Genomic DNA, 27,964 nt, shown 5'->3' on the forward strand with positions numbered 1-27,964 from the left:
TGGCACGTCCTGGTCAGAATTAGTAAAGTACACTGGGCAGTGCACATGGGAATGTGCTTCCTTCTAAAGGCATGATCACTGAACTAACAGACTCGTCTTATGCAACAAAACCAATTTTCTTGTGAATAGACAACACTGTTATCCTTCAGTGTCCCCGCTGACACCTTACAGACTATCTTTCAAGCTGTCCCTATGCTGCGTAAAAGGTATATTATTTGTTTTGCTGCTTTTGCTTAACGAAAATAAGAAATGGTTCTTTTATACATACCAAAGCGGAGCCTGTCTCTTGGAAACTCCCAGCGGTAGTCATATGGAAGCTGAGCAGGGTCAATATAAACATAGTTATTTCCATTTATCTCCTCAATCACCTTCCACTGAACCTGGTACTTGGGTTTCTAAAAAAAACAAAGTAACAGTTTATAAAATCTCAAACTCAATGCAAAGAGAAATTAATTAATAAAAAAAAAAGAGTTCCTATGTACCTGCTGATACATGTAGGAGAGAACTGATACAATGATACACAGCAAAACAGCCGCTGCTACGAAACCAATCAGCAATGGGGTAAAAAGGGCATGAGTCCTCTCTGCAATATATTAACAACATTTTAATAAAATGCTACAATTCAAGCTCAAATATAGTACAATACAATTTATGCAAGATGAATTGGAGCACACATAAATAAATATCTATAAATATTTCTTTTTGTTTATGGTGAGACTATCAGATCCCCCACCTGGACTGGACAAGCTGAGAAGAAACCACAACATCCCACTCTCCCCTACATAGCTTTTCCACCGCCACTAACATAACTTGAGTAACTGGGGTCATATTCAGAGCTCCATCTCTCTCTCTCCATATGCCATAAAGCAGTGGTTTAGCTGGAGTTCTTTACTTCCAAATCTAGCTATTTCATAAACTGATGAATATGTGGCACACTGAATTACACGTGCTCTTACTCTGTCCATACCAGATAAAAGAAATAAGTAATACTTTAACTGCTCAAAATGCACAAAATGCTGTAGCTGAAATAAACTTTAAATGTTTTATAAGTTCATGCAGAAAATCAGTCATTAAAACATATATAACTCCAAACAATCTTAATATTCACTGAACCTGTTTCACCACGACTTACAGCATGCTAGTTCCTGTTCTTTACCATTATTAGAGCTACCACATGCTTAATCTTCAAAGGTACTTATTTTCACTTACGACAAAGATAATTGATAATTACAATTATTTGAAACATTTATGGAATCTGCCAGTTCCAAAGAATTCTGTCCAACACTCCCCATTGCATTTTAGTGGGCACATGCCTTGTTTTCAAGAACAGCTGACAGCATGTACAGTACAGTATGAACCCTACATAATAGTTTTTTGGTTGCATTACAAACAGAACATTCTACAAGCTCTGCAGTCATAGGGAGTGTCCACATTTTCGTAACACTAAGTCTTGAGATCCTGACATCATCAGATTTTTCTGGATATAACTGTTCCATCAAGTAAAATTATATTTTCCTTACAAAATTTCCATTTGTACCTTACTTTTAATGCCACTCAGTATTCTACAGTTCATTTCAAAATACAATTTACTGTTCATTTTTCACAGAATCTCTCATAATTAGAGAATATCATGGCTGCCGCATCACGCATAGCGTTTGAACTAAAATCCTCTTCTTCACTAGAAAGAACATGGGCTTCCCTCTCCTCCTGAAGCAACATCTGAGAGAAGAACCTTTCTAGTACCTGAAATTAAAGCACAAGAAGTTTGCCAGGCATTCGTCTATAAGCATTCTACCTGTCTAAATTCTTAGTACATGTAAGAACACATTATAGCTAGTATACTTAAGTGTTGGGGACAAAAATACATTATATTTGTCCTGCAAGACTTGTTCTGCAACGGCAAAGAAGAAAACAATGTACTGTTTACACACACGTATTATTCTCATGTCTCTGAAAACATTTAATGACTTCTGTCACACATCCCAATGCAGTGAAGAAGATGTGCCTCCCAAATTACTTATTTATATATGTATATAATCAGGTTTGTGCACTGCACAAAGGAGGCTGTTCTAAGAAGCAGCACAGTAAATATTACCTAAGGAAAGATGAATAAATATAACCTACACTTTAAAAGGCAACTGCATAAACAGAAACAACTGCAAAACAAGGTGAGCCCGGTAGCCAAACACAGTAAATTCAAGAAGAAATTTTTTAGAGCAACTGAATGCAGTTTAAGCAAGTACGATAACATTGAAAAGGCAGATTATAAGCTAGATAATTAAAAAAGAAATGAACACAACCTACAATGATTGAGGTGGAACGCCTAATGACTTGTGGTGGGGCACAACATTTGCAACTCCATTCAAACTACAGAACATTCTAGATGATCTGAAGTGTGTACTAAGTGAGGGGGGGGGGGGGTTAGACTACAAAGGATGATGTCTGCTAACCTTTGACACTACTGAACAGTGCCACAACCATCTGAAGTTCTCCAGAACTCAGAGCTCTGGACAAAAGACTGTAGAAACAAGTAAACACATGTGCCAAGTATATCTGCATTTGCAATAAATTACCTGACAGAAGTCCATCCATCCATCCATCCTCAACCCTTTGCACAAAGGGTTGGGGTGTCACTTCAACTGCGATAATCGCCTCGAGCCAAGGTTTACACCACCGGATGGCTAACCCTGCCATGGTAATTCATCCATACCAGTCACACACACACTATCGGCCAATTTAGAGTGTCCAGTTCACCTACTACTGCATGTCTTTGGAATGTGAGAGGAAACCAGAGTACTCGGAGGAAACCCACACAACTACAGGGAGGACATGCAGGCTCTACACAGAAGGCACCCCCAGCTCAGAATCAAACTGGAGAACCTCTTGCTATGAAGCGACAATGCTAACCACTGCACCACCACAGCTGAAGTACTGAGGCTATTTTATTTCTAAAACAAAGCTTTCTTTGCTTGACAGAAAACAGCACTAAGCAGGTTGTACATGGGACACAAGCAGTGTAATGTTGCCTACCAAAAGAAGTAGCCAATGTGAGAAATAATAAAGCAGAAGCAGGTGCTCTATGTGAGACGGAAGTCAGTTAGTAATTTTATGCAATCTGACAACATGTGAAAGGCCTTACTAATGTGGGACTACCAGTTCACCTTGCATATGATTCTAATGAGCATTTTTCTTTTTTGCTCTTTGATGTTCATAGGGTCTTCCCCAACTGACCCATTTGTTCCCTCTAAGCAGCATGTGTTCCCCTAGGGACATGAAACAAGCAAACTACAAGTAGTACTGTCATCTGTTCAGGGATGGTTGTCTTTTTCTTCATGGTTCTAACTCACCAAACATGTCCAGTATGGTTTCTTCCATAAGGACATGCAATGGACATGGTGTTAGACTGTCACTCAAGTCTGTCCGTGATATTAGCCTGCAAATATCACCATCTCTTGAAAAAAGCATACCATGCACATTTATCTAGTCTCCAATGGGTTAATAAATGTATTTTATATTCCCCAGACACGTACCCCCCATGACAGTCACACAAATATGCATAGTGCCCTTCACTGCTCTCCCTCCTCAAGCAGCTCCAGCAGATACCTGAGCTGTAACTGAACTCAGGTTACCTGGGCCATAGGACTTTATCACCCGACACCAAAGAAGCTGATATAAGACTATAATAGGCATTATGATGCACCTCTCACACACACAAACACACATGAGCACAATGACACAAAAGGCACACGCAACTCCCCATACACCGATGACAGCAAAACTGTGCCACACAATCATAAATCAGAAACTGTGTTGAAAAATACCTCACTCAGCGCAACAGAAGAAGCAATAATGCAAACAAAAGGGTAATAGCTGTCATCATTTATCAAGTGTCTTACAAAACTAATACTGCAGGCATCCATCAATATGTAACATCATCTACAGCTCTAAGGATTTACAGAACACTCTGCAAGTGTGATGATAGACTGAATAAAGCAAAATCAGAGTTTCTTTTCCATCCCATGTTAGTATAAATACCACCAAGGGTCTTCCCTGAAAAGAGGGTACAAGGCTAGTGGGACAAACCTGGTCAACACAGAATAAACAAATAAACAAATAAATAAATAAATTTGAATTTGTAAACATAAGAACAGAAAGCTGATGACAAGTAATTTTTCAGCAAGTTATTGAATCACTGCTGTTGTATGAAACTCGTTAATGAAAATGTACTCCCACAAATCATGACTGAACTTAATCTTGCATTCTTAAAATGTCTGAAAATATACAACTTTTGAACAACACATACTTGTTCAGCATGCAAGACATAATATGCACTCTCCAGAACAAACTGAGAATGGCTCTTTTTAGAGCAAATGCAGTGAGTAATCAGTAAGAGACAAGCTATACACCCACAATGAGTCATTTTGTGTACTAGCTCTAATGAAAGTACTGGAAATAGAGGGTAGTGTTAGCACAGATATAGTGCCTCGCTATTAAGAGGCTAGGTGTTACTGAGAAAGTACAGTTTTGTACCTACCATAAATGTAGATGTTCGAGTGCTAATACAGCTGCAGTAATCACAGATGGGTTTTCTGCCGTCAGGCGGGTCCTCGGTCGGCCGAATTCCAAAGTCTAGGTCCGGCGTCGGTTGTTGTCGCTTTCTTTCCTGACGTCAATGAGGCAGGGGTATATAAGACACAGCCGACGCCATTTTCTTCAGTCTTTCTTGCCCCAGATGTCAGGTGCCCCCAGAAGGAAGGCAATACATAAATTATATTTATATACATGTAATGCAATATAATCAAAAATCAGTAGTTGCAAGCAAATATACCATAGAAGGATAACCCAATCAGGTTGTATGAAGAGGGGTTAGGCCCTAGGCCTTTACCAAGAGGGGAAGGAGGGAGGGAAAACTGTACTGCAGCTGTATTAGCACTCGAACATCTACATTTATGGTAGGTACAAAACTGTACTATGTTCATCGTGCATACAGCTGCAGTAATCACAGATGGGTAGAATCCCAAAGCTACGCACAGGGTGGTAGGCACTAGGTGGAACTGGGATGAGCCAGAATGCCCTGCAACACAGCAGTGGCAAAGCCTGCTCTAGTTTTGGAATATAAAGGCAGGTGGTAGTGTTTTGTGAAGGTATGCACAGAACTCCAAGTGGCTGCCTCCAAAGTATCTTTGGTAGGAACTCCTCTGAGGAAGGCTGTAGAGGTAGCTGTGGCCCTGGTGGAGTGGGATCTGATGCCTGCAGGGACAGATTTTCCATGATAGGAGTAACAAAACCGTATGCAGTGGCCTATCCAGTTTGAAATTGTCTGTTTGGTAACTGGCTTCCCTTGAGCTCCTACAGCATAGGACACAAAAAGTTGTTCTGATTTCCTGAAGGGCTTTGTTCTGTCCAAATAATAACGTAGCTGTCTATGGATGTCTAAGGAGTGTAGCAGCCTTTCCCCTTTGTTTTGAGGATTGGGGTAAAAGGTAGGTAAGTGTATGGCTTGATTTAAAGCTAACCTGGATACCACTTTAGGCATAAATGACGGGTTGGCTCGAAGGGAAACCCTGTCCTGATGGAAGATGAGAAAGGGCTGCACAGCCATGAGGGCTTGTAGTTCCGAAACCCTACGAGCTGAGGTAATGGCCAGAAGGAAAGCTGTTTTCCAGGACAAATATTGCAAATCTGTTGAGGTAGCTGGTTCAAAGGGAGGCAATGTTAATTTTTCTAAAATGTAATTAAGATCCCAGGCTGGTATTGGTTGTTTCCTTGGTGGTCTTATATTCTTAGCCCCTCTGAGGAACTGTCTTAAGAGTGGGTGAGAGAATAAGGGTGGATCCGTGTTGAATTTTGCAGAAATGGCTGAGGCATGGATTTTTATGGAGGAAAATGAAAGTCCACTGTTCAGCAGCTCAGCTAGATACTGTAATACCTGAGGCAAATTCAGTTTTCTAGGGTCCTGGCCTTTTTTCTCATTCCAAGAGCAAAACCGTTTCCATTTTGCGGAGTAAGCCTTTCTAGCACATGGCCTTCTGGCCTCCAAAATGACATCCTGCACCTCTTTGGGGAGTAGGGTCTGTTGTGGTGTTAAGGAATTTTCCATGCAGCGAGATTGAGTGTTTTCAGCTGACTGTGAAGAGTTTTGTAGCTGTGCTGAGTCAGCAGAAGAGGCATTAGAGGTATGGACCAGGGAGGAGTATGTGTTAGGCTCCTCAGGAGTGGGTACCAGTGTTGCCTTGGCCAGTCTGGAGCAACCAGTATCATCTTCGGTCTGTCTGCTCTTGCTTTCAAGAGCACCTTGGTCAGAAGAGGCAGAGGTGGGAAAGCGTAAACTGTCCATGCTGTCCAACTGAATGAAAGGGAGTCCACTCTCCAGGCCTTTGGATGAAAGGTCCTTGAACAAAACTTTTCCAATTGATGATTCCTGTGGGAGGCGAAGAGATCTATGTCTGGCCTCCCCCACGTTTGGATTATCTTTGTAAACACTTGAGGATGCAACTTCCATTCGTGTGGATCTGTCATATTTCTGCTTAGATTGTCTGCCAGCGTGTTTTCCAAACCTGGCAAGTACTGTGCTTGAAGTTCGATTTGCCATTCCAGAGCCAAGTTCCAAAGTGTCATGGCTAGTCTGCACAGGGGGTATGAATGTGTTCCTCCTTGTTTGTTTATGTACCACATAACTGTGGTGTTGTCTGTTCTTATCAATAATTGTCCTGGATGCAGGAGGTCCTTGAAAGCTGTAATTGCATTTATCACTGCTAGCATTTCTTTTTGATTGATGTGAAGGTGCTTTTCTTTTTGGGACCATTTGCCCTGAATGCATCTGTCTGTCATGTGCCCCCCAGGCGTAATCTGAAGCGCCTGTTGTGATGACTTGATTTGCTTGAGGCTTGCAGAATGGGAGACCTGTGTTTGTTTGACATGCTTGGGCCCACCATAGAAATTCCTTTTGCAAACATGGAATTATTGGTATTATTGTTTCCAAACTGTGGCTGTGTTGAGACCATAGGTTTTTTAGGTACCACTGAAGTTTCCTCATATGCAACTTTGCACATGGGATTAAAAGAATGCAAGATGCCATGAAGCCCAGAGCCTGCAGGATTTTCCTTGCAGTAAGCCTGGTACAATTTGCTAGTATTTTGAAGTACTGAGTTAGTTGCCCCTGTTTTTCTTGCGTAAGATAGGCCATCTGGGTGTTTGTGTCCAAGTTGGCACCCAGGAAAGTTATTTTCTGTGATGGTGTTAGCCTGGATTTCTCTTTGTTGATTGTGTATCCCAGAGAATGCAGTAACCGTGTTACATAAGCCAGATGTTCCAGAAGTATGTGCTTGCTGTCCGCTTGGATCAGGCAGTCATCCAAATAAGGGTAAATTTGTATCCCTTGAAGTCTGCAGTAGGCAATTACTGATGCCAGGCATTTCGTGAATACTCTGGGCGCAGTAGATAAGCCAAAGGGCAATGCAGAGAATTGATAGTGGATTGAACCTGCAAGAAATCTGAGGTATCTTCTGCAGCTTTGTCTGATTGGGACATGCAGGTATGCCTCCTTGAGGTCCAATGTTACCAGCCAAAACTCCTTGCCCAGCATGGGAAGAAGCTGCTGTAATGTGAGCATCTTGAATTTTGGTACGAGTAAGAATGTGTTTAGGATGGATAAGTCCAAAATGGGTCTCCAGTCGGTTCCTTTCCTTGGTACCAGAAATAGCCTGGAATAAAAACCTTGGCCTTGTTCGTGAGTATGTACCTCTTGAATAACTTTCATGCCTATGAGCTTTGAAATTTGTAGTTGTGCCTCTGCCCTTTGATTGTGTGGCAGGTTTGGCATGCCTCTCATTTTTGGAAGAGTGTGAAAATGAAATCTGTAGCCTCTGTTTATAACGTCCAGGATCCATTTGTCTGTTGTGACAATATGCCAATTTCTTGTAAATAATGCCAGCTTTCCTCCCAAGGGTGCTGCCAGCTGAGACTTGCTTGGCATGGAAAGGAGGAAGTCATTGGGTTTGTTTCCTGTATTGTTGTGCACTGTCTTCGCCACCTCTTGGTGCTGGAGTTTGCCATTGCCTGCCTCTATATGATCCTTGTGATTGTCCTCTGCCCCTTGTGCGCCTGTATCTACCTCTTTGGGGCTTGTCCGTGGCCGGAAAGGACCAGTTTTTAGAAAGCCAATTTCTGCTAAAACGTGGTGGTTGAACCTGTAGAAAAGCTTTGACAGTTTGCATAGATTTGGCTTTTTCTTCCATTTTCCATAATATCTCCTCAGCATTAGTACTAAATAGCACATCCTTTTGTAAAGGAGCATCTAGAAGTTTAGCTTTCACATGATCAGACAAGATTTGTTCCCTAAGCCAGGCATGTCTACAAATGACTGATCCTGTAACAGCAGCTCTACTTGAGGCCTCTAGGGCATCATAGCCACATTGTAAGGTGTGTTTACCCACTTGTTCTGCACTATGCATCATATCCTGCAACTCCTTCAAATCTGGTTGTTCAGGTTGAGACATTTTATTTCTTAATTGTGATAACAGAAACTGCTGATATTTAAGCATATGAAACTGACAATTTAAGGCCCTCATGGCTAGGGTGGCCGAGGTATATACCTTTTTTCCCCACCTTTCTAAGGATCTTGACTCTCTTTCGGAAGGAAGTGGATTCTTAGCAGTAGAGGCCTTCATTCCCTTGAGGCCTTGAGAAATGGTTTCAGGGTCAGCATTATGGCTTTTGTAAAGAAATTGGTGAGAGTTAGGAACTCTGTAGTACCTATCAGGCTTGACTGGGGCAGGAGGCAGGGAATCCGGATTAAGGCAAGCCTCCGAATAAACATCATCAAGTATGTCCAAGACAGGAGGTATCGCCAGAGGTCTGTGTTGAGGTAACAAAAGAAATTCCCTAAGTCTTTTCTTGAAATCAGAAAAGTCTTGGCCTTCCCAATGGAAGTGTTCCCTCAAGGTGTGCAAGGTTTCCCCAAAAGAAAAATCCTCAGGAGGAGATACAGAAGGAATGGACTGCTCTGCATCAGAATCTTCAAAAGGGGAGTAAGAGTGTTCCTCTACATCAGAATGTTCTGAAAAAATGGAGCCCTGATCAGAAGAGGGGGAATCTTCCTCCACTCTGGGTCTCTTGTCTGGAGGGGGTTGGGAACCCCTGATAAGAGTAATTAAATCCTCAGTCATTTTAAGCATCTGCTTTTTAGGCATGGGTCCTGGAGATGGGCCCTGTGCAACAGGCCTCTTGGGATGCCCGGCTGATTTGGACTTAGTAAAGGCCTTAATGGAAAAGGAAGATGAGGGTCTAAAGACACCATGGGTGGAAGTGGACCTGTCCACATTAGGAGGCTCAACGCTCACAGTGGCTTCGGTGGTTGTAGTCTGGGTATGGGCCGAGGTACCTGCGGTCTCGGTTACAGAAGACACCGCCAAAGAAGTGTCGTCGGTAGTCAGGGACTGCATAGGCGTCTCGCTGAGAACCGGACCACGTGTAGTCGGTTTTGGCGTGGTGTCGGTGGGGACCGCGGACCTCGCGTGTCGGTCCTTGTCCTTGCGTTTTTTGGACAAAACGGTAGTCGGAGTCTCCGACGACATTTTATAATCAAAGGCTTTACCAAAAAGTGTTGGGCGAACTCCGCCCGACGCTTAATAGTGAGTTTATTGAAAGTAGCGCAAAAGCGACAGCCCGAGACGTCGTAGTCTGTGCCTAAACAAGGTATGCAGAGGGAATGGAAATCCTTATGCGGTATTTGCTTCCCACAAGAAATACAATTGTTAACTTTTTCTGACATCGGTCTGAGGCAAGAAAAGTTTCCCCAACGGGGTACTTAGCTTTAATGAAGACTTCGGTTTCCAATTTTTCGTAAATTCAGGAGCTGGCCGACCGGCACTTGCGAACTGCTTCTGCTTCGGGCACCGCGCGGCAAAAAAGACTGGAGAAAATGGCGTCGGCTGTGTCTTATATACCCCTGCCTCATTGACGTCAGGAAAGAAAGGGACAACAACCGACGCCGGACCTAGACTTTGGAATTCGGCCGACCGAGGACCCGCCTGACGGCAGAAAACCCATCTGTGATTACTGCAGCTGTATGCACGTTGAACATCAGTGTTTACAAATAGAAAGTCACTTCTTATCAGAGACACACCCATTGTGTCAAATCAAATGATCAGAAGAGTTAGGATCACAGCAAATACAAGAAAGTCCAACAGTGTTCCTCCTAACCCTTTGCACCCAAAGATGAATCCATTATGTAAGAGTGCAGTGTGAAAAAGTGGAAGCATTGCAATTTAACCTTTTTTATGAAAATTACAGCAAATGCACACTTTGCCTACTGCACCTTAAAAGTGATCTACGTACTTCTCTAAATTTGGTTAACTGTACTTCAAGTAGTTCTGCCAATGACTCCTAAAAATACATGAGCTGGCTCTGTGATAATGATAACTCTGTGGATCAAGAAAGCACACTACATTAATATACACTTAATGGATCCATGTCTAAAAAACTAATGTCTTTTGGCTTTTCCCGGTTAGGGGTTGCCACAGTGGAACTCCGGTCCGCTAATGATTGGCAATGGATTTTTACAGTGCCGAGGTGCCGGCCCAACACCCAACCTTCAAAGAAGGCACACCCATTCATGCACGCACCTACCTGCATGTCTTTCAACGTCACTCGACTACGGAGAGGACATGCAGACTCCACACAGACGGTGCTCCAGCCGAGAATTGAACTGGATAACCTCTTGCTGTGAGGTGACAACGCTATTGGCTGCACCACCGCAGCCTTTACTTAATAGATCCATGTCGAAAGAATAAAATTAGTGACTCTGAATGCTTCTTGCGGTTTGGCACTGGCACATGGATTTTTCAACTACACTTCTCCAGGGAATGAGCTGCAGTACTCAGATGAACGACTGAAAACATATCTGAGATTATTCACTTCATAACTGTCACAGGCCTGCTTAGCAATGTGGTATTCAGGACAGCCAAGGTAAGAAGAACAGCTGTGAAAGAAACCTGTCCATCTCTCCAACTATCCATCCATCCATTTTCTTAGATTCATAGGTTCATAGATTACTACTAGGCTAACTGCCCTTCTGGGTCATTTTCAGCCTAGCCAATTACCCCATGTGAGAATCAAACCCTGCACCTTATGTTTGTAAGGTAAACACCTTAACCATTATGCTAACCTCCCACCTTCTTAGTTATACGTCTTGGTGGTGGTTGCAGAGGTAGCAAGTTTCTTAACCTTAACACTTCCCACCGATCCTGCAGAGTGGCCAAGCATACTGACATCTATGACTTCTCTCCAGTGTATTCTGTATTGTTCTGTAATCTTGCTTCACTGAGGTGTGCTTAGTAAACCTCCTGAAGAAGGCACAGAGAGGACATTCTCACAAAGTGCCCAAAACACCCTAACTAAAACTTATCACCCCAAAAGGGTACTCGCTATATTCTGAGGTCCTAACAAGAACAGTGAGAGCCCAGCAACTCTGAAAATATTCTACTTGTAGCTATGAACTCATCCTTTAGGTGACTACTCAGCTCAAAGTCATACATGAAGACAAGCACACAGACAGACTGACAGTACTCATTTCACCACCATGCGACAGCTGCTATATCACAGTCATTGTACCCTGCTGCTGTTCACTCTGCTGAAAGTTACTTCCTCTTCTCACTTGGAGGTAGCTTCTTCACCCGCACTTGCAGAGAATAATGTATTATCTCCCAGTACATAATTGTGACCTCTGATTTCATGGTAAAGATTTCCATTCTAACTACTTAACACTCAGCAATGCAGGAATGATGAAGCAGGGCCTACTCACTTCTCTCTCTCTCTCTCTCTGGCAGGAGGGTCGAGTTGCACATTCTTGGAGTGCAGACTATTTAGGATCCCCAGTGCTGAGTGGATATCACTCAAAGTACTCTGCTTGCAAAGGGGCAGGGTCATAGTGGGGATACTTCTAGTGAAAGTGGGAGAGAAGTCCCTCCCATATGTCCACTGCACACTACCTTTTAGTAAGTAGCAGGCACGTGCAGTGGGAATGGATATGGCCTAAAAGTGAAACCTGCCAATTTCCCAGGAATGAGGAAAGCTTCACTCTCCCCACTCAGCCTCCCCCCTAAAAGGAACAAATGGAGCACGTGACTCTTGTCTTCTGAAAACAAAAGACTAAAATGACAGGTGGCAGAGGCAAAATGAGCAATTGGATAATAGGAGTAAATATAAAAGATAACTATAATTTACATGGGGAAACTCGAAGAAGAGGTTATTTTACTTTTATACCAGGACAGATACAATGACTATGCAATGATGATGGGAACTTAGACTGTGGCTCTTTAAAGCTCTAACTTTATGTAGTTTTACACCTACACACATATATAATCACTATACAATGACTCAGATTGTGGCTACTTAAAGCTCTAACTTTATGTAGTTTTACACCTACATACACATATATAATCACTATACAATGACTCAGATTGTGGCTGCTTAAAGCTCTAACTTTATGTAGTTTTACACCTACACACATATATAATCACTATACAATGACTCAGATTGTGGCTGCTTAAAGCTCTAACTTTATGTAGTTTTACACCTACACACATATATAATCACTATACAATGACTCAGATTGTGGCTACTTAAAGCTCTAACTTTATGTAGTTTTACACCTACACACATATATAATCACTATACAATGACTCAGATTGTGGCTAATCACTATACAATGACTCAGATTATGGCTGCTTAAAGCTCTAACTTTATGTAGTTTTACACCTACACACATATATAATCACTATACAATGACTCAGATTGTGGCTGCTTAAAGCTCTAACTTTATGTAGATTTACACCTACACACATATAATCACTACACAATGACTCAGATTGTGGCTGCTGAAAGCTCTAACTTTATGTAGTTTTACACCTACACACATATATAATCACTATACAATGACTCAGATTGTGGCTACTTAAAGCTCTAACTTCATGTATTTTACACCTACACACATATATAATCACTATACAATGACTCAGATTGTGGCTACTTAAACCTCTAACTTTATGTAGTTTTACACCTACACACATATATATTCACTATACAATGACTCAGACTGTGGCTGTTTAAAGGTCTAACTTTATGTAGTTTTACACCTACACACACATATATAATCACTATACAATGACTCAGATTGTGGCTGCTTAAAGCTCTAACTTTATGTAGTTTTACACCTACGCACATATATAATCACTATACAATGACTCAGATTGTGGCTGCTTAAAGCTCTAACTTTATGTAGTTTTACACCAACACACATATATATAATCATTATACAATGACTCAGATTGTGGCTGCTTAAAGCTCTAACTTTAGGGAGTTTTACACCTACACACATATATAATCACTATACAATTACTCAGATTGTGGCTAATCACTATACAGTGACTCAGATTGTGGCTGCTTAAAGCTCTAACTTTATGTAGTTTTACACCTACATACATATATAATCACTATACAATGACTCAGATTGTGGCTGCTTAAAGCTCTAACTTTATGTAGTTTTACACCTACACACATATATAATCACTATACAATGACTCAGATTGTGGCTAATCACTACACAATGACAGATTGTGGCTACTTAAAGCTCTAACTTTATGTAGTTTTACACCTACACACATATATAATCACTATACAATGACTCAGATTGTGGCTGCTTAAAGCTCTAACTTTATGTAGTTTTACACCTACACACATATATAATCACTATACAATGACTCAGATTGTGGCTGCTTAAAGCTCTAACTTTATGTAGTTTTACACCTACACACATATATAATCACTATACAATGACTCAGATTGTGGCTGCTTAAAGCTCTAACTTTATGTAGTTTTACACCTACACACATATATAATCACTATACAATGACTCAGATTGTGGCTAATCACTATACAATGACTCAGATTGTGGCTGCTTAAAGCTCTAACTTTATGCAGTTTTACACCTACACACATATATAATCACTATACAATGACTCAGATTGTGGCTGCTTAAAGCTCTAACTTTATGTAGATTTACACCTACACACATATAATCACTACACAATGACTCAGATTGTGGCTGCTGAAAGCTCTAACTTTATGTAGTTTTACACCTACACACATATATAATCACTATACAATGACTCAGATTGTGGCTACTTAAAGCTCTAACTTCATGTATTTTACACCTACACACATATATAATCACTATACAATGACTCAGATTGTGGCTACTTAAAGCTCTAACTTTATGTAGTTTTACACCTACACACATATATAATCACTATACAATGACTCAGATTGTGGCTAATCACTATACAATGACTCAGATTGTGGCTGCTTAAAGCTCTAACTTTATGTAGTTTTACACCTACACACATATATAATCACTATACAATGACTCAGATTGTGGCTAATCACTATACAATGACTTAGATTGTGATTGCTTAAAGCTCTAACTTTATGTAGATTTACACCTACACACATATAATCACTACACAATGACTCAGATTGTGGCTGCTGAAAGCTCTAACTTTATGTATTTTTACACCTACACACATATATAATCACTATACAATGACTCAGATTGTGGCTACTTAAAGCTCTAACTTCATGTATTTTACACCTACACACATATATAATCACTATACAATGACTCAGATTGTGGCTACTTAAACCTCTAACTTTATGTAGTTTTACACCTACACACATATATATTCACTATACAATGACTCAGACTGTGGCTGTTTAAAGGTCTAACTTTATGTAGTTTTACACCTACACACACATATATAATCACTATACAATGACTCAGATTGTGGCTGCTTAAAGCTCTAACTTTATGTAGTTTTACACCTACACACATATATAATCACTATACAATGACTCAGATTGTGGCTGCTTAAAGCTCTAACTTTGTGTAGTTTTACACCAACACACATATATAATCATTATACAATGACTCAGATTGTGGCTGCTTAAAGCTCTAACTTTAGGGAGTTTTACACCTACACACATATATAATCACTATACAATTACTCAGATTGTGGCTAATCACTATACAGTGACTCAGATTGTGGCTGCTTAAAACTCTAACTTTATGTAGTTTTACACCTACATACATATATAATCACTATACAATGACTCAGATTGTGGCTGCTTAAAGCTCTAACTTTATGTAGTTTTACACCTACACACATATATAATCACTATACAATGACTCCGATTTTGGCTGCTTAAAGCTCTAACCTTATGTAGTTTTACACCTACACACATATATAATCACTATACAATGACTCAGATTGTGGCTGCTTAAAGGTCTAACTTTATGTAGTTTTACACCTACACACATATATAATCACTATACACTGATTCAGATTATGGCTGCTTAAAGGTCTAACTTTATGTAGTTTTACACCTACACACATATATAATCACTATACAATGACTCAGATTGTGGCTACTTAAAGCTCTAACTTTATGTAGTTTTACACCTACACACATATATAATCACTATACAATGACTCAGATTGTGGCTGCTTAAAGCTCTAACTTTATGTAGTTTTACACCTACACACATATATAATTACTATATCATGACTCAGATTGTGGCTACTTAAAGCTTTAACTTTGTCTACTTAAGGAAAGTATAAAGATTCAATGAGTGCCAAAAGTCCTTCTGTCAGGTATGTCAGGGTGGTGACACTATGACTTAATAGCAGAATCAACCCCAACAGTGTGATTCTCAGCTCGGACAGAAAACTAGTTGTGAACAGTGACAAAAGATCTGTATCATTTTCTGGGACTTGGTTTTGCGATAAGGAAAAATAGAAAGGAATCAGTTGAAATCAAGAAAAATAAAATGGGGACAGCGCATCTGACTTTCTCAGTTCCTGCCAGACTACACACTGTCTATGGCAACACTTAGTAAACCTTCTATGAAGCAGACAACTCCAGTTAAAAAAGTCATTATGTAGAAAAGCAAAACGTTCAGATGTGGCAACTGAATTAGAAGAACTCAAGAACTTATGTATAGTCAGTAGGGGTCAAAAGGATTTACTCTCATTGCAAGTGAGTAGTTCGGTTTAAAGTGTACTTACAAGGCAACATCATACTCACATAGCTAGCTTATACCAACTGCAAGCCCAAGCCCATTTCTATGATATACTTTTGGGAAGAGTAACTAAGCTAGGCATTGGCTGCATAACTTTCTGCAGTAGCTAACTTTGCCTCCTTAGTAAAAACTGTGACTCATATCACTTTAGCAACCAATCTGCCCCTCTTCAGGGCACATTAAGGATACATACTTGCATAGTCTCCCTCTGGTTTCTATTCTGCGTCAGTTGAAAAAGTTACTGTTGTGCTTTTCTGCTCATTGTAGTTGTATTAATTGTTATGTAAAAATGTATACCAATCATATTCATTCTGATATAACAGTTTTTATTAATGTTCTGCAAAATTTCATGGTGACATTTACATTTCAATTGTTGTAATATATGTTGTTAATTAATGTATTGTCTTACTCCTGTGGCTCTGGATGGGCAGACCAGTGCACCTACCCAGTTAACAAACCACAAATAAATAAATACATGATAATGAGCAGAATGAGTGAGTACAGTTACAAGAGTTACAGCGACTGGCTAGACGGTTGTCAAACAAGCGTGATCTGAATGCTCATCCATGATGCCCAGGTTCACAGCATGGGCAAGAATAACTGGTACAAAAGAATGTGCAAACCCACCCCTGCATGACGAATCCTCTCTGCTGGAGCCAAGGAAGACATCTTCTAGTCTAGATCTACCTACACATATGCAAGTAAGGAAAAACCCCTAGGGCCTTTGTAAGCCTAGCCATGCATCACAAATCTCTGACAAGTTTTGGTACCCATGACAAGTGTAAGCTTGCCTTGGGAGATGAAACATTTACAAGCAGGGGCCAAGGAGAAGAAGCATTTACAGGCTGCCTGTGTCCACTAAAGACACAGGTGCCAAACTAGGGATGAATTTCCTGCTCCCCATACAACTGTCCAAGTTACACTTGAATTGGGTTAGGGAGGAACTCTGCTTCACGTGGATGGGGAAACTGTTCCAGAGAAGGGGTACCCTCTGGGATACATACTTGTCTCTCCAGGAGGTCCTATTTATATTACAGGCAAGGTTTAAGTCTTTAGAATGGGTAATTATGGTGCTGTGTGTTTTGCAGATATGCAGGACATCCATCAGGGTGGGGTCTGACAATGCCCTGTATGTCAGACACAGATCTCCCCTTAACAGTCTGTAGGAGACAGAATACGGGGTTAGAGCTTTGAGGTGGTCTGCATAGGACATATTACATATGCCTTAGACACAGCCTCTGAGTATGGTCCAATTGTTGGGTGTGCCTGGTTAGGTACATACCAAAGGGGTTCTGATGAATGCTGAATATTGTGGAACAATGACCTCCCTGGACTTAGACGGCAAGCCTTTGTTTATAAGTTGCACAATACAGAATGATTTCCTCACTATTGCAGACATGTGATGGTCAAAGGCTAGATTACTGCCTACTTGGCTGTCCAATTCCCTGACTACTGGATTGACTCTTAGGGGTATATTGTCAATATTTCAGGGGTGGATGACTTCCCGAAGGATACTATTATGCACTTACTGACATTTAGTTTTACTCCATGGCTCTGACACAAGTTACTTGCCTGTGTCAGCCCTTTCTGGAAAACAAGTGTTGATGGGGGATTCTATGACTAATCTTAATTTGCAATCACCTGCCAATTTGGTTTGCCTGAGGCCCTTGACATTGGCCTTAACTTCAGAGAAGCAAATGTCAAAAAGGAGCATTCCTATAACTGATCCTTGAGAGGCTCTGCTTGTGACTGGCCAGATTGTCAGATAAATTACCAGCAACCGACTCATGAAGGATTGTCTGGCAAGTTTACTCAACTGAAAACAAATATAAGTAAAACTTGTATTTTCATTTTCTCACACATATGGTAACCTTAGAGCTTGTTATCTTAAAAGGGGTTGTACAGGACTGCCTCCATGCATTCGGTATGTGGGCTGTTCTGCTCCCCTCCCCCAAAAGCATTCTTTAAGTCAAACGGTATCTGTCACATGTGTTACAGGGTCCCATAGAAACCCTGCCTTCTTGGAGACTCTGATGGAAGACCAAGTGGAAGACTCTGGTTGCCATATTCCTGATCTCCTCCTTATTCAGCAACAGGGCTTCCTCTTCTCTGAATACCTGAGTAGTGTGGAAAATGAAGCAGAAGCTGAGAGGTGTCATAACAATGTTCTGCTGACATAAACACCTTACTTTTCTCTTATGCAGGTTTTCATCTGTGAAGCCTGTACAATGAATCTCCCAGAAAGGGGCACGCAGTGCTGCCTGCCTCAACATTTCATTGTAGGAGGAGTATCTGAACCACAGTGTCAGATGTGAACACTTCCAGGTGTTGTTTCTTGGCCACAACATTGGTACAAAGTTGTACTGAGCTACAAGAAAAAACACCAGGAAATTCATCACATTGGCCCTCTGTAGAGACTTCTAAATCACATCACAGGTGAGACAAACATTTAAGAGACCTAAACCCCCAGAATTGACAGAAGAAAACACCGTGTTACCCACCTTGAACAAAGACCTACACTCCTTACCATGTGGAAAGTTGGATGGGTGCTATGATCTCTGGGACCACTGCTGAATCAAAAAGTTCAAAAAAAGATATTTCTTTCTGTATGCATTGACCAGATATCACTGCACTCCCACAGAGATTTATAGACTATATCAACCTTCTCAGGAGCAGGAGGATTCAAACCTACACACTTACAGGGTACAAAGATGATTGATGCCCATTAGACACAAAATGGCTATTAGGATCACTCTTGACTCTCACCTGGAAGGCAAAAACGTAAGGGTAGGCAAGGGGAATTATATCTATGACTGACTTCTAGCAAAACTCTCCACTAAGGGACTCAACATCTTGTTTTGCATGAACTGAATGAACGTCCACATGGTTAAGCATAGATGAGGTGGCATTTAACCCTGCTTACCACCACTAAATGTGACTGCCAGAGCAAAACTTGTTTGGCCTGCTTGTGGATCAACCAGTAACTGCTGTAAAGTCACGTATGTCCAAGTCAAGGAACAAGTAAGTGGTGAAGGCCACTTCTACAGCAGGCTTGTGAATAACAGGCTTTGCCCAAGCACCTGGCTTTATGCTTCCATATGTACTTATTTTATATTTTATTTTATTTATTTATTTGCTTTTTATTTACCGGGAAAGTCCACTGGGCCTGACAGAACCCATTTTCAGTGGTGGCCCGGGGAGAAAAGCTCCACAGTACAGAAAAAAAAACAGTTAAAATGACAATAACAAAATTACAGAAGTTGAAAAACAATTACATGAATTAGTATGCATAAATTGTTGAGTGAGCCATAACAGAAGCGTACAATCTTAAACAATCAGCAGGAAAAATTAGTAACAACTAGCTTACTGGATCTACAAACTCTCTTATAGTAGTACTACCTTACACAAAAGACAGTGTTGGCAAAGATAGGGAGTACACTTTTTTAGGGGGGGGGGTTGTTACAAGTACGCTTCCAGCATGAAGAGAGGTGGTTATAAAGGGAAATTTTGAAATGGGAGGGATTTTGTGTTTTTCTAATGGACAGAGGCAATGTACCACTCCAGCCCTTGGCTATTGAGAATGAGTAAAGAAGCTGGCCAGGTGGGTGGTTAAGTTTGTGAACCTGTAAGAGCTTCAGGTCTCCTGATCTAAGTGGCTAGTGTGGGAGGCAGTATTTGAATGTGCAGCTCAGAGCAGGGCAGTTTTGGGGTTTGAAGATGATTTTGTGAGCTGTGGTCAATTGTACGTAGGAGAGATAGTTTGGTAGCTCTAGCCATTTCAGTGATTCGAGAGCAGTGCAGTAATGGGTTGAGTATTTGGATTTGGTTGCGAATTTGGCAATTTTGTTATAGCATGTCTTGAGTTAGAGTTTAGAGGAGCTTTGGAAAACAGTAAGTAGAGGGGTACAATAGAGGAGAGAAGGTAGTAGGTATTTTGTGGCTAGGGTGGTTCTTGTGGATAGGCTCAGGAAATTATTATATCTATTAAGGGTTCCAAGCTTAAAATGTGTTTTATGAATATTTTGTTGTATATGAAGGTCGAATTTCATGTATTTGTCAAAAATGACTCCAAGGAGCTTAGTGTGGCTAACGACTTCTATTAAAGATTTATCAAGAGAAAAGATGGTGAATTTGTCCTTATTTAGGTTAGTTGTTTTCTTAGGGGAGAAAAGTATGACTTTGGATAATTTTAGGTTCAGGGCTAGATGGTTGTTATGCATCCAGGATTCAGTGGAGGAAAAGGCATTTTGAGTTAGTGTAACTAAGTCTGAGACAGAATTGGCAGAACAGATGACAGTGGAGTCATCTGTGCACTGAATGACATATCCTTGAGATAGTGACGATTGGAAATTGGTTATGAGTATGCTAAAGAGAATGGGTCCAAGTATGGAACCTTGGGGAACGCTGGTGGTGTTGAGGAAAAGAGCAGACGGAGCCTCTTGTCTTTAATTTACATAACTAGCAAACCACTTTACAGTATGGGAGAGAGACTGATATTAGAGAGCTGAGTGAGGAGTAAAAGGTGAGAGACAGTGTCGAAGGCTTTGGATAGGTCTAGGAAGAGGGAAGAAACAATCCTACCAGTGTCACGGGCTCTACTTACAGTATCCATAAATGAGAGAAAGGCTGTTGTAGTACTATGGCCCAGTTGGAAGCCATATTGAGATGTTGAGAGCATTTGATTGGCTTAAAGGTAGTGGAAAAGTTGAGTATTGATGCATTTTTTTAGGATTCTGGATAATGGAGAAAGAATTGGCATGGGCCGGAAGTTAGTGATGTCAGTACTGTTGCCACCTTTATGGAAGGGGAGAATGAAGGCCTTTTTCCAGACTTTGGGAACTTATGACTTGAGGATGGATCTGTTTATAAAAATGCTTATGGGGTATGAGATACTGTCTGCAGCTATTTTTAGGTATTCTAAGGGTAAATTATCAGGGGCATTGGAGCAGGGTTTTAGTAGTAGTCATTTTCGGGTTGAGGTTGGGTGGGTTTTAAGGTAAACATAGAAGAGGGGTTAGTATTGTGTTCTGGTGAGAGTTGGGTACTGGAAGGGAAGGGGGAATGATTGGGTGATCTAACTGTAGATGTGTGGTAAGTGGAGTGGTTTGTTTGAGAGAATTTTGCTGTGATGTCGGCTATGGTTTTGATGAAAAAGGTACTGAAAAGGGAGGCTACTTCTTCAGGACATTTTTCATGGTGGAAGCAGTTTTTTTATTTATTTATTTTTGCTTGGTTTAGTAATGAGGTTATGGAATTCTGGATTTTTTTAGGGTTCTGCACGTGGCTAGCCTGAAGTTTTAGGTAATGTTCTTTTTTTGTCTCTGTTGACTAGTTTCTTTACATGGTTGCAAATTTCTTTGAATTTTAGTAGGTCTGGTGTGTTTTTGTGTGCCTGCCATAACTTCCATACTTTGTCTCTAGTGTGCATGAGACGTGGAGTGGATTTTGATAGCCAAGGATTTTCAGCATGCATGTTTTATGAGAAAAATTATCACCCATTCTATGTAGAATCACAGGAGAAGAGCCTGTGAGCAGGTACTGTGCCGAGAATAGCTGGAAATAAAATTAAGCTTTTTAACAAAGAACCCCAACATAGGGTTAAAGCTTTGTAGGGGATGTAGTACTTACAGGCAGAATTTAACTGCAGAGGGATTAATGCCAGTTAGTGAAACAGCAGGGACCTAATAATGAATAGTAAAGAGACAGGGGCTTATCTGTAAAGCTGCTGACGAGAGGCCAGTTTAAGTTAGTTAGACAGGTGAGTTGGGTGGCTGGCGTTCCTGGTAGCATGCTCTCATACAAACTGACTTAAAAACAGAGAGGTTTAACCACTTTTGAAGTCAGAACTATAACATACTTTGTCACAGGATACAAATATAATATATCTTTGTTACAAGATTTGTGGGGAGTCGATCTTTAGAATGACCGCCAAATCTGTGCTGGGCTCTGGTTTACAGCTAGGAAGTGACTGGGTAGAGCTAGGAAAGTGTAGGGAAAGGAGAAAGGATTGTAAGATAAGCACAAAATATTAGCAGTAGGACATAAAATTAAAAAGAACAGCTGATAAATATGCTGATGAATATGCACTATGAGTTAACAGTACATTTGCGCACAAAACCTAATGTTGCACTTGTGTAACACAGTTTACTGCCTGACTGTCATAGCAGTATGCACAGGACAACTTACATAAAGACTTTTATATTATGTGATTACAATGGCAGCAATGCTCTATAATGTATAAAGCAAGTTTTCAATGGCCACAATGCTCCATACAACATAAAAAGCAGTTCTCAATGGCAGTAATGGTTGTACAATGCAATCAAAACATCTGTATTGTATTTATCCAAGAATCGCTAAGCAAAAGCATTACCACAATGAACATATAACATTAAAATGATGACAATGTATATAGTTCAGTTGTTAACCAAGGAGATCTATTAAAAACAAGTGTTTCTTTTAGGTTCATAGTTTCGTACTAGGCTATCTGCCCTAGGGCATTTATAAGCCCAGACAGAGTGTGTGTGGCTTTCACCACCCCTTAGGATGAGAATACTACGCCCTTTTAGGTTTTAGTTTACTGTGGCTCTGTCTAGTAGTGACACAGAGATGACCCTCGGGGTAAACCTACGATCTCCCATCCACTCGTCAAGATTTCTCTTGAAAAGAGTCAGTGAGGGGCTCTGCCTAACATGGATTGGGATTCTGTTCCAGAGTGTAGGGAGCCTCTGGGTTATGAATCTGTCCCTCCAGCACGTCCTATTTATTTCTGTGTTGAGGTTTAAGTCTCTTGCTTTCGTGGCTCTGGTGGATTTGGATTTACTGAGGTGGAGCATGTCCATTAATTCCGGATTGGACATGGCCTTGTACGTCAGGCACAGATCATCTCTGAGTAGGCGGTATGCGACTGAATAGAGCTGGAGTTTTTTCAGTCGGGCAGCATATGACATATGTTTGAGACCCTTTATCCTCTTGGTGAGGAACTTTTGGGGTCTTTCCAACTGCTGCAGGTGACGGGTAAGATACATCCCAAATGGGGCATTGTACTCAATCATTGGCCTGATAAGAGAAGAGTACAGGGCACAATGACCTCTCTTGATCTAGATGTGAAACCCTTCATGATAAGGTGGGCAATATAGAAGGTCTTCCTAACCACTTTGGCAATGTGAGTGTCAAATGAGAGGTTGCTGTCAACCTGGGTCCCAAGGTCCCTGATTACCTCTTCCGTACTTAATGGATTACCACCTATGTGGTAATTTGTGGGTACCTTGTTTTTCCCAAAGGGTATGACTATACATTTTTTGGCATTCAACTTAAGGCCATGGCTCTGGCACCAATTATCCGTTTCTATGAGGCCTCTCTGAAGGATGTTTGTGTCCGCTGGAGTATCAATTATGGCGCCCAGTTTGCAGTCATCTGCGAACTTTGTCAGCCACAATCCTCCTATGTTTGCCTGTACCTCGGAAAAATAAATGCCGAACAAGAGGGGTCCCAGGACTGAGCCTTGTGGGACACCGCTTGTGACTGGCTTAGAGTCTGACATAGCTCCAGCAACTCTGACCCTGTGGGTTCTGTCCTTGAGCCAGTTTGCAACCCATCTTGTGACATATGGGTTTATATTTAAGCTGGTGAGTTTGTCTATGATGCCCGAGTGGGGTATTGTGTCATAGGCTTTTGCAAGGTCAAGGTAGGCTGTGTGAACTGCCTTACCCTCATCAATGGCCTTAGTGACTGTTTCAAAAAAGTTGATCAAGTTTAAGAGGCAGGATCTGCCTTTGACAAAGCCAAATTGGGTAGGATCCAATGTCTGTAGGTCCCCAATGTCTTTGTTTATGAGTTCCATAATGATCCTCTCCATAGCTTTGCAGACCAGGCTCGTCAAGCTTATGGGGCGGTAATTTCCAGGGTCCCTAGAAGCACCGCCTTTGTGAAGTGGTACCACTGTCACCGTACGCCACTCTTTGGGTACGTATCCTGTAGTAAGGCTAAGATTAAACAGCAGCCTTATGTGTGGGTTTATTTCCTCTTGGAGTTCATGTAGCACACAGCCCGGGACACCATCCGGTCCCATTGATGCTGTGTTTTTAGCTTTAGAGAGGGCGGCTCTCACCTGGGCATCTGAGATATTAGGGAGGCTACACTCTGTTGGGATAGTTATTTCTCCTTTTGGGGAGGGAGGAGAAATTTGCACTGAACCTGTCTGCCAGAATGTTGGCAATGTCAGTGGGTTCAGTGTATTTTGTATCATTTTGGACTAACTCTGAGCATATCTGGGAGTTTCCACCCAGGTTTCTAACATAGCTAAAGAAGGCCTTGTGATTGTCTTTTGTGTCTTTTGCGATTTTTCTCTCAAAGTTGGCCTTGGATGATTTTATGAGTGATCGTAGTTTTTTCTAGTACTGATCAGAGATGCCTTCCCTTTTAGGGATTTTGCTCTGTCATGTAGTAGCTTCCTCCTCCTTTTTTTTTTGGGGAAGGGGGGAAGGGGTTTGTTTTTTATTTTGGCCTGGGGTCCCACCAAAAACCGGGGGGGCCGGGGCCTTGGGCCCTTTGGGGAATTTTTGGTTTCCCTTTGGTTTTTTAAAATTTTTGGGTTTACCAAAGGGGGAAAAAACCCCAAAATTTTTTTCCTTTTTTGAAAAAGTACTTCCAAAATTGAATTTTCCTTTTTTTTCCATTTTTTTTTGCTGAATAATTTTTTCTTGTTGAGGGTCTGCGAGCCTCCAAGATAATGTCTTTAACCCTTTGGGATAAATTTGGGTTATTTGGTGTTATGCAATGTTCCAGGCAGTCAGTTGCAGTGTTTTCAGGTTTGGATGCAGGGTGTTGTAGTTGTTCTGTGTTAACAGTAAGGGAACTAGGGGTAGAGGCCATATTTGTTCCAGAGACATGCTCCTCAGTAATGGGTACCAATGTTGCCTTGGCCAATCTGGAGCTATCAGAATGATCCTTGGGCCGGTCCTCTTTGATCTTCAATAGCACCTTGTGCATCAAAGGAAGTGGTGGGAATGCATATGCTGTCAGGTTTTTCCAACTGAAAGATAGGAGTCCACTTCCAAGCAAGTGGGTGATGCGTCCTTGTGCAGAATTTCTTCAGTTGGTGATTGTGTGGGGATGCAAATAAGTCTATTTCTGGTAGTCCCCATTTCTTGTAATGGTTTTGAAGATGTCGGATGCAGCATCCATTCGTGGACATCTGTGGTAGTTCTGCTTAGTATGTCTGCCAGAATGTTTTCTTTTCCTGGCACAAAAATTGCTTGTAACTGAATGTTGAAGCTCAGGGCCACATTCCAGAGGTCCATTGCCATCGGCATAGAAGTCTGAATGTGTGCCTCCCTGTTTGTTGATGTACCACATAACTGTGGTGTTGTCTGTCCTTATCAACAGTTGACCTTGTCGAAGAAGTGGTCTGAATGTCTGAATTGCCAGTTTTACTGCCAGCATTTCCTTTTGATTTATGTGTAGGTGCAGTTGGTCTTGAGTCCATAAGCCTTGTATGCACTTGTCCAGCATGTCGCCCCAACCGAGGTCTGAGGCGTCCGTTGTGATGGTCTGGCTTGGTTGAGTGCTGTGGAAGGGCAGTCCTTTGTTTGATTGACAGGCCTGAGCCCACCATTGGAATTCTTAGCTTCAGGCATGGGATTATTGGAATTTGGGTTTCTAGGCTGTGCTTGTGCTGAGACCATAAATTCCATAGGTACCACTGTAACTTTCTCATATGCAGTCTGGCATGTGGAACCAATATTATGCAGGATGCCATGAAACCCAAGGCTTGCAGGACTTTTCTTGCTGTTAGCTGGCTCTTCTTTGTTAATGCCAAGAAGTAGAGGTAGTTGCTCTGTTTTCTACTGTTAGGAATGCCATTTGTTTTGATGTGTCCAGTTCTGCACCCAAAAAGGTTATCCTTTGGGATGGTATCAGCCTTGACTTTTTTATATTGGCTGTGTATCCCAGAGCTTGCAGTAGATAAATGACCCTTTTCAAGTCTTCTGCTAGCTTGTTTTTGTTGTCTGCTTGCAACAGGCAGTCGTCCAGGTAAGGGTAGATTTGGATTCCCTGAAGCCTGCAATGAGCAATTACTGATGCCAGGCATTTCGTGAACACTCTGGGCACAGTAGATAAGCCAAAGGGCAATGCTGAGAATTGATAATGCTCTGATCCTGCAAGAAATCTGAGGTATCTTCTGCAATTTGGTCTTATGGGGACGTGCAGGTATGCCTCCTTGAGATCTAGAGTTACCAGCCAAGACTCCTTGCCCAACATGGGAAGAAGTTGCTGTAGGGTCAGCATTTTGAATTTTGGGACAATGAGGTATGTGTTTAAAGCGGACAGATCGAGAATAGGTCTCCATTGGTTTTCTTTTCTTGGTACCAGGAAGAGCCTGGAGTAAAATCCTTATCCTTGCTTCATAGATGGTACCTTTTCTACAGCTCTCATCCTTAGTAAGTGAGTTATTTGTTTTAGAGCTTCTGCCTTTTGATTTGGAGGAAGGTTTGGCATTCCTCTCTTCTTTGGTAGAGTATGGAAGTGAAACCTGTAACCTTGGTCTATTGTCTGCAAAATCCACTTGTCTCCTGTGATGTAATGCCAGTTTACTGAAAATAAGGCTAGTTTCCCACCTAAGGGTGCTTCTAGTTGTTCCCTGGTAGGCGGTGCCAGAGCCAAGTCACTGTGATTGTCCTGTAGTAGTGGTGGCGGCTGTATCTGTGGCTGTACCTCGCTGGTTGTTAGCCTGCCACTGACGTCCCCTGTAGGCACCTCTGGATTGACCTCTGCCTCTTGAGCACCTACTCCTGCCTCTCTGAGCTCTGGAGGTGTCTGGAAAGGACCAATTCTTAGAGGGCCAATTCCTGCTAAACCTTGGAGGTTGGACCTGTAAGAAATCTTTGACTGTCTGGACCGATTTTGCCTTCTCTTCCATCTTCTTCAGCACCTGTTGTGCAGGAGAGCCAAACAAATTGATCTTGTCCATGGGAGCATCTAGTAGCTTTGATTTGACATGGTCTGGTAAGGCCTGCTCTTCTAACCATGCATGTCTTCTGATCACTGTGCCAGTCATGGCTGATCTAAAGGAAGCCTCCAGTGCATCATAGCCGCATTTTAAGGAATGATTACTGACCTGCTGAATGTTATGTACCATTTCCTGAACAGATTTTTTGTCTAATGGTTCATCTGAGGACAGCTGTTTAGTTAATTGGTCTAACATAAATTCTTGATACTGGATCATGTGGAATTGACAGTTCAAGGCCCTAGCTGAAAGAGTAGCAGAAGTGTAACCTTTTACCCCATCTCTCTAAGGCCCTGGATTCCCTTTCAGAGGGAGGGTTTTGGCAGAGGTAGCTGCTACAGCCTTAGGTCCCTGGGAGATAGTTTGGGATCTGCAAAGGAGCCTTATACAAATGATAATGTGTGTCCGGGACCCTGTAGTACCTATCGGGCTTAGCAGGGGCTGGAGGAAGTGAATCAGGAGCAGTACAAGCATCATTAAATGCATCATCCACAACAGTCAGAACTGGAGGGATGGCTAAAGGCCTATGCTGTGGTAAATGCAGAAAGGTTCTAAGCCTTTTTCTAGAGTCTGAAAAATCCTGGCCCTGCCACTGAAATTGTTCCCTCATAGCATGCAAGGTTTCCCCAAAGGAAAATTCCTCAGGCGGAGGCAGAAGGAATGGACTCTTCAGCATCAGAGTCTTCATAAGGGGAGAAAGGACCCTCTGGAGGTTTGAATTATCTGAATCATCAGAGGAGTCATCTGTAGAAACTGGCTCAGGGGCTCTGCTCTAAGCCTCTTCTCTGGAGGTGGGTGAGAGGCCCTGTCTGGGTGAGGTT

At 41.6% G+C, this 27,964-nt stretch overlaps 1 protein-coding gene across 1 annotated transcript in view; it reads right to left on the minus strand.

Annotated features, from left to right (window-relative positions):
• The window catches only part of LOC122801556 (mast/stem cell growth factor receptor Kit-like), a 591,006-nt gene that overhangs the window by 133,815 nt on the left and 429,227 nt on the right, over window positions 1–27,964 (minus strand). The window contains exons 9-10 of the mRNA XM_044070993.1: window positions 483–583; window positions 269–395 (exon numbers count right to left, since the gene is read on the minus strand). Coding sequence (XP_043926928.1) covers window positions 269–395; window positions 483–583 — 228 coding nt within the window. The remainder of the gene's footprint in view (window positions 1–268; window positions 396–482; window positions 584–27,964) is intronic.

This window comes from Protopterus annectens, chromosome 5.part0 (genome assembly GCF_019279795.1).
Source record: "Protopterus annectens isolate FY-2018-M chromosome 5.part0, PAN1.0, whole genome shotgun sequence".
Classification (NCBI taxonomy): Eukaryota; Metazoa; Chordata; order Ceratodontiformes; family Protopteridae; genus Protopterus; species Protopterus annectens.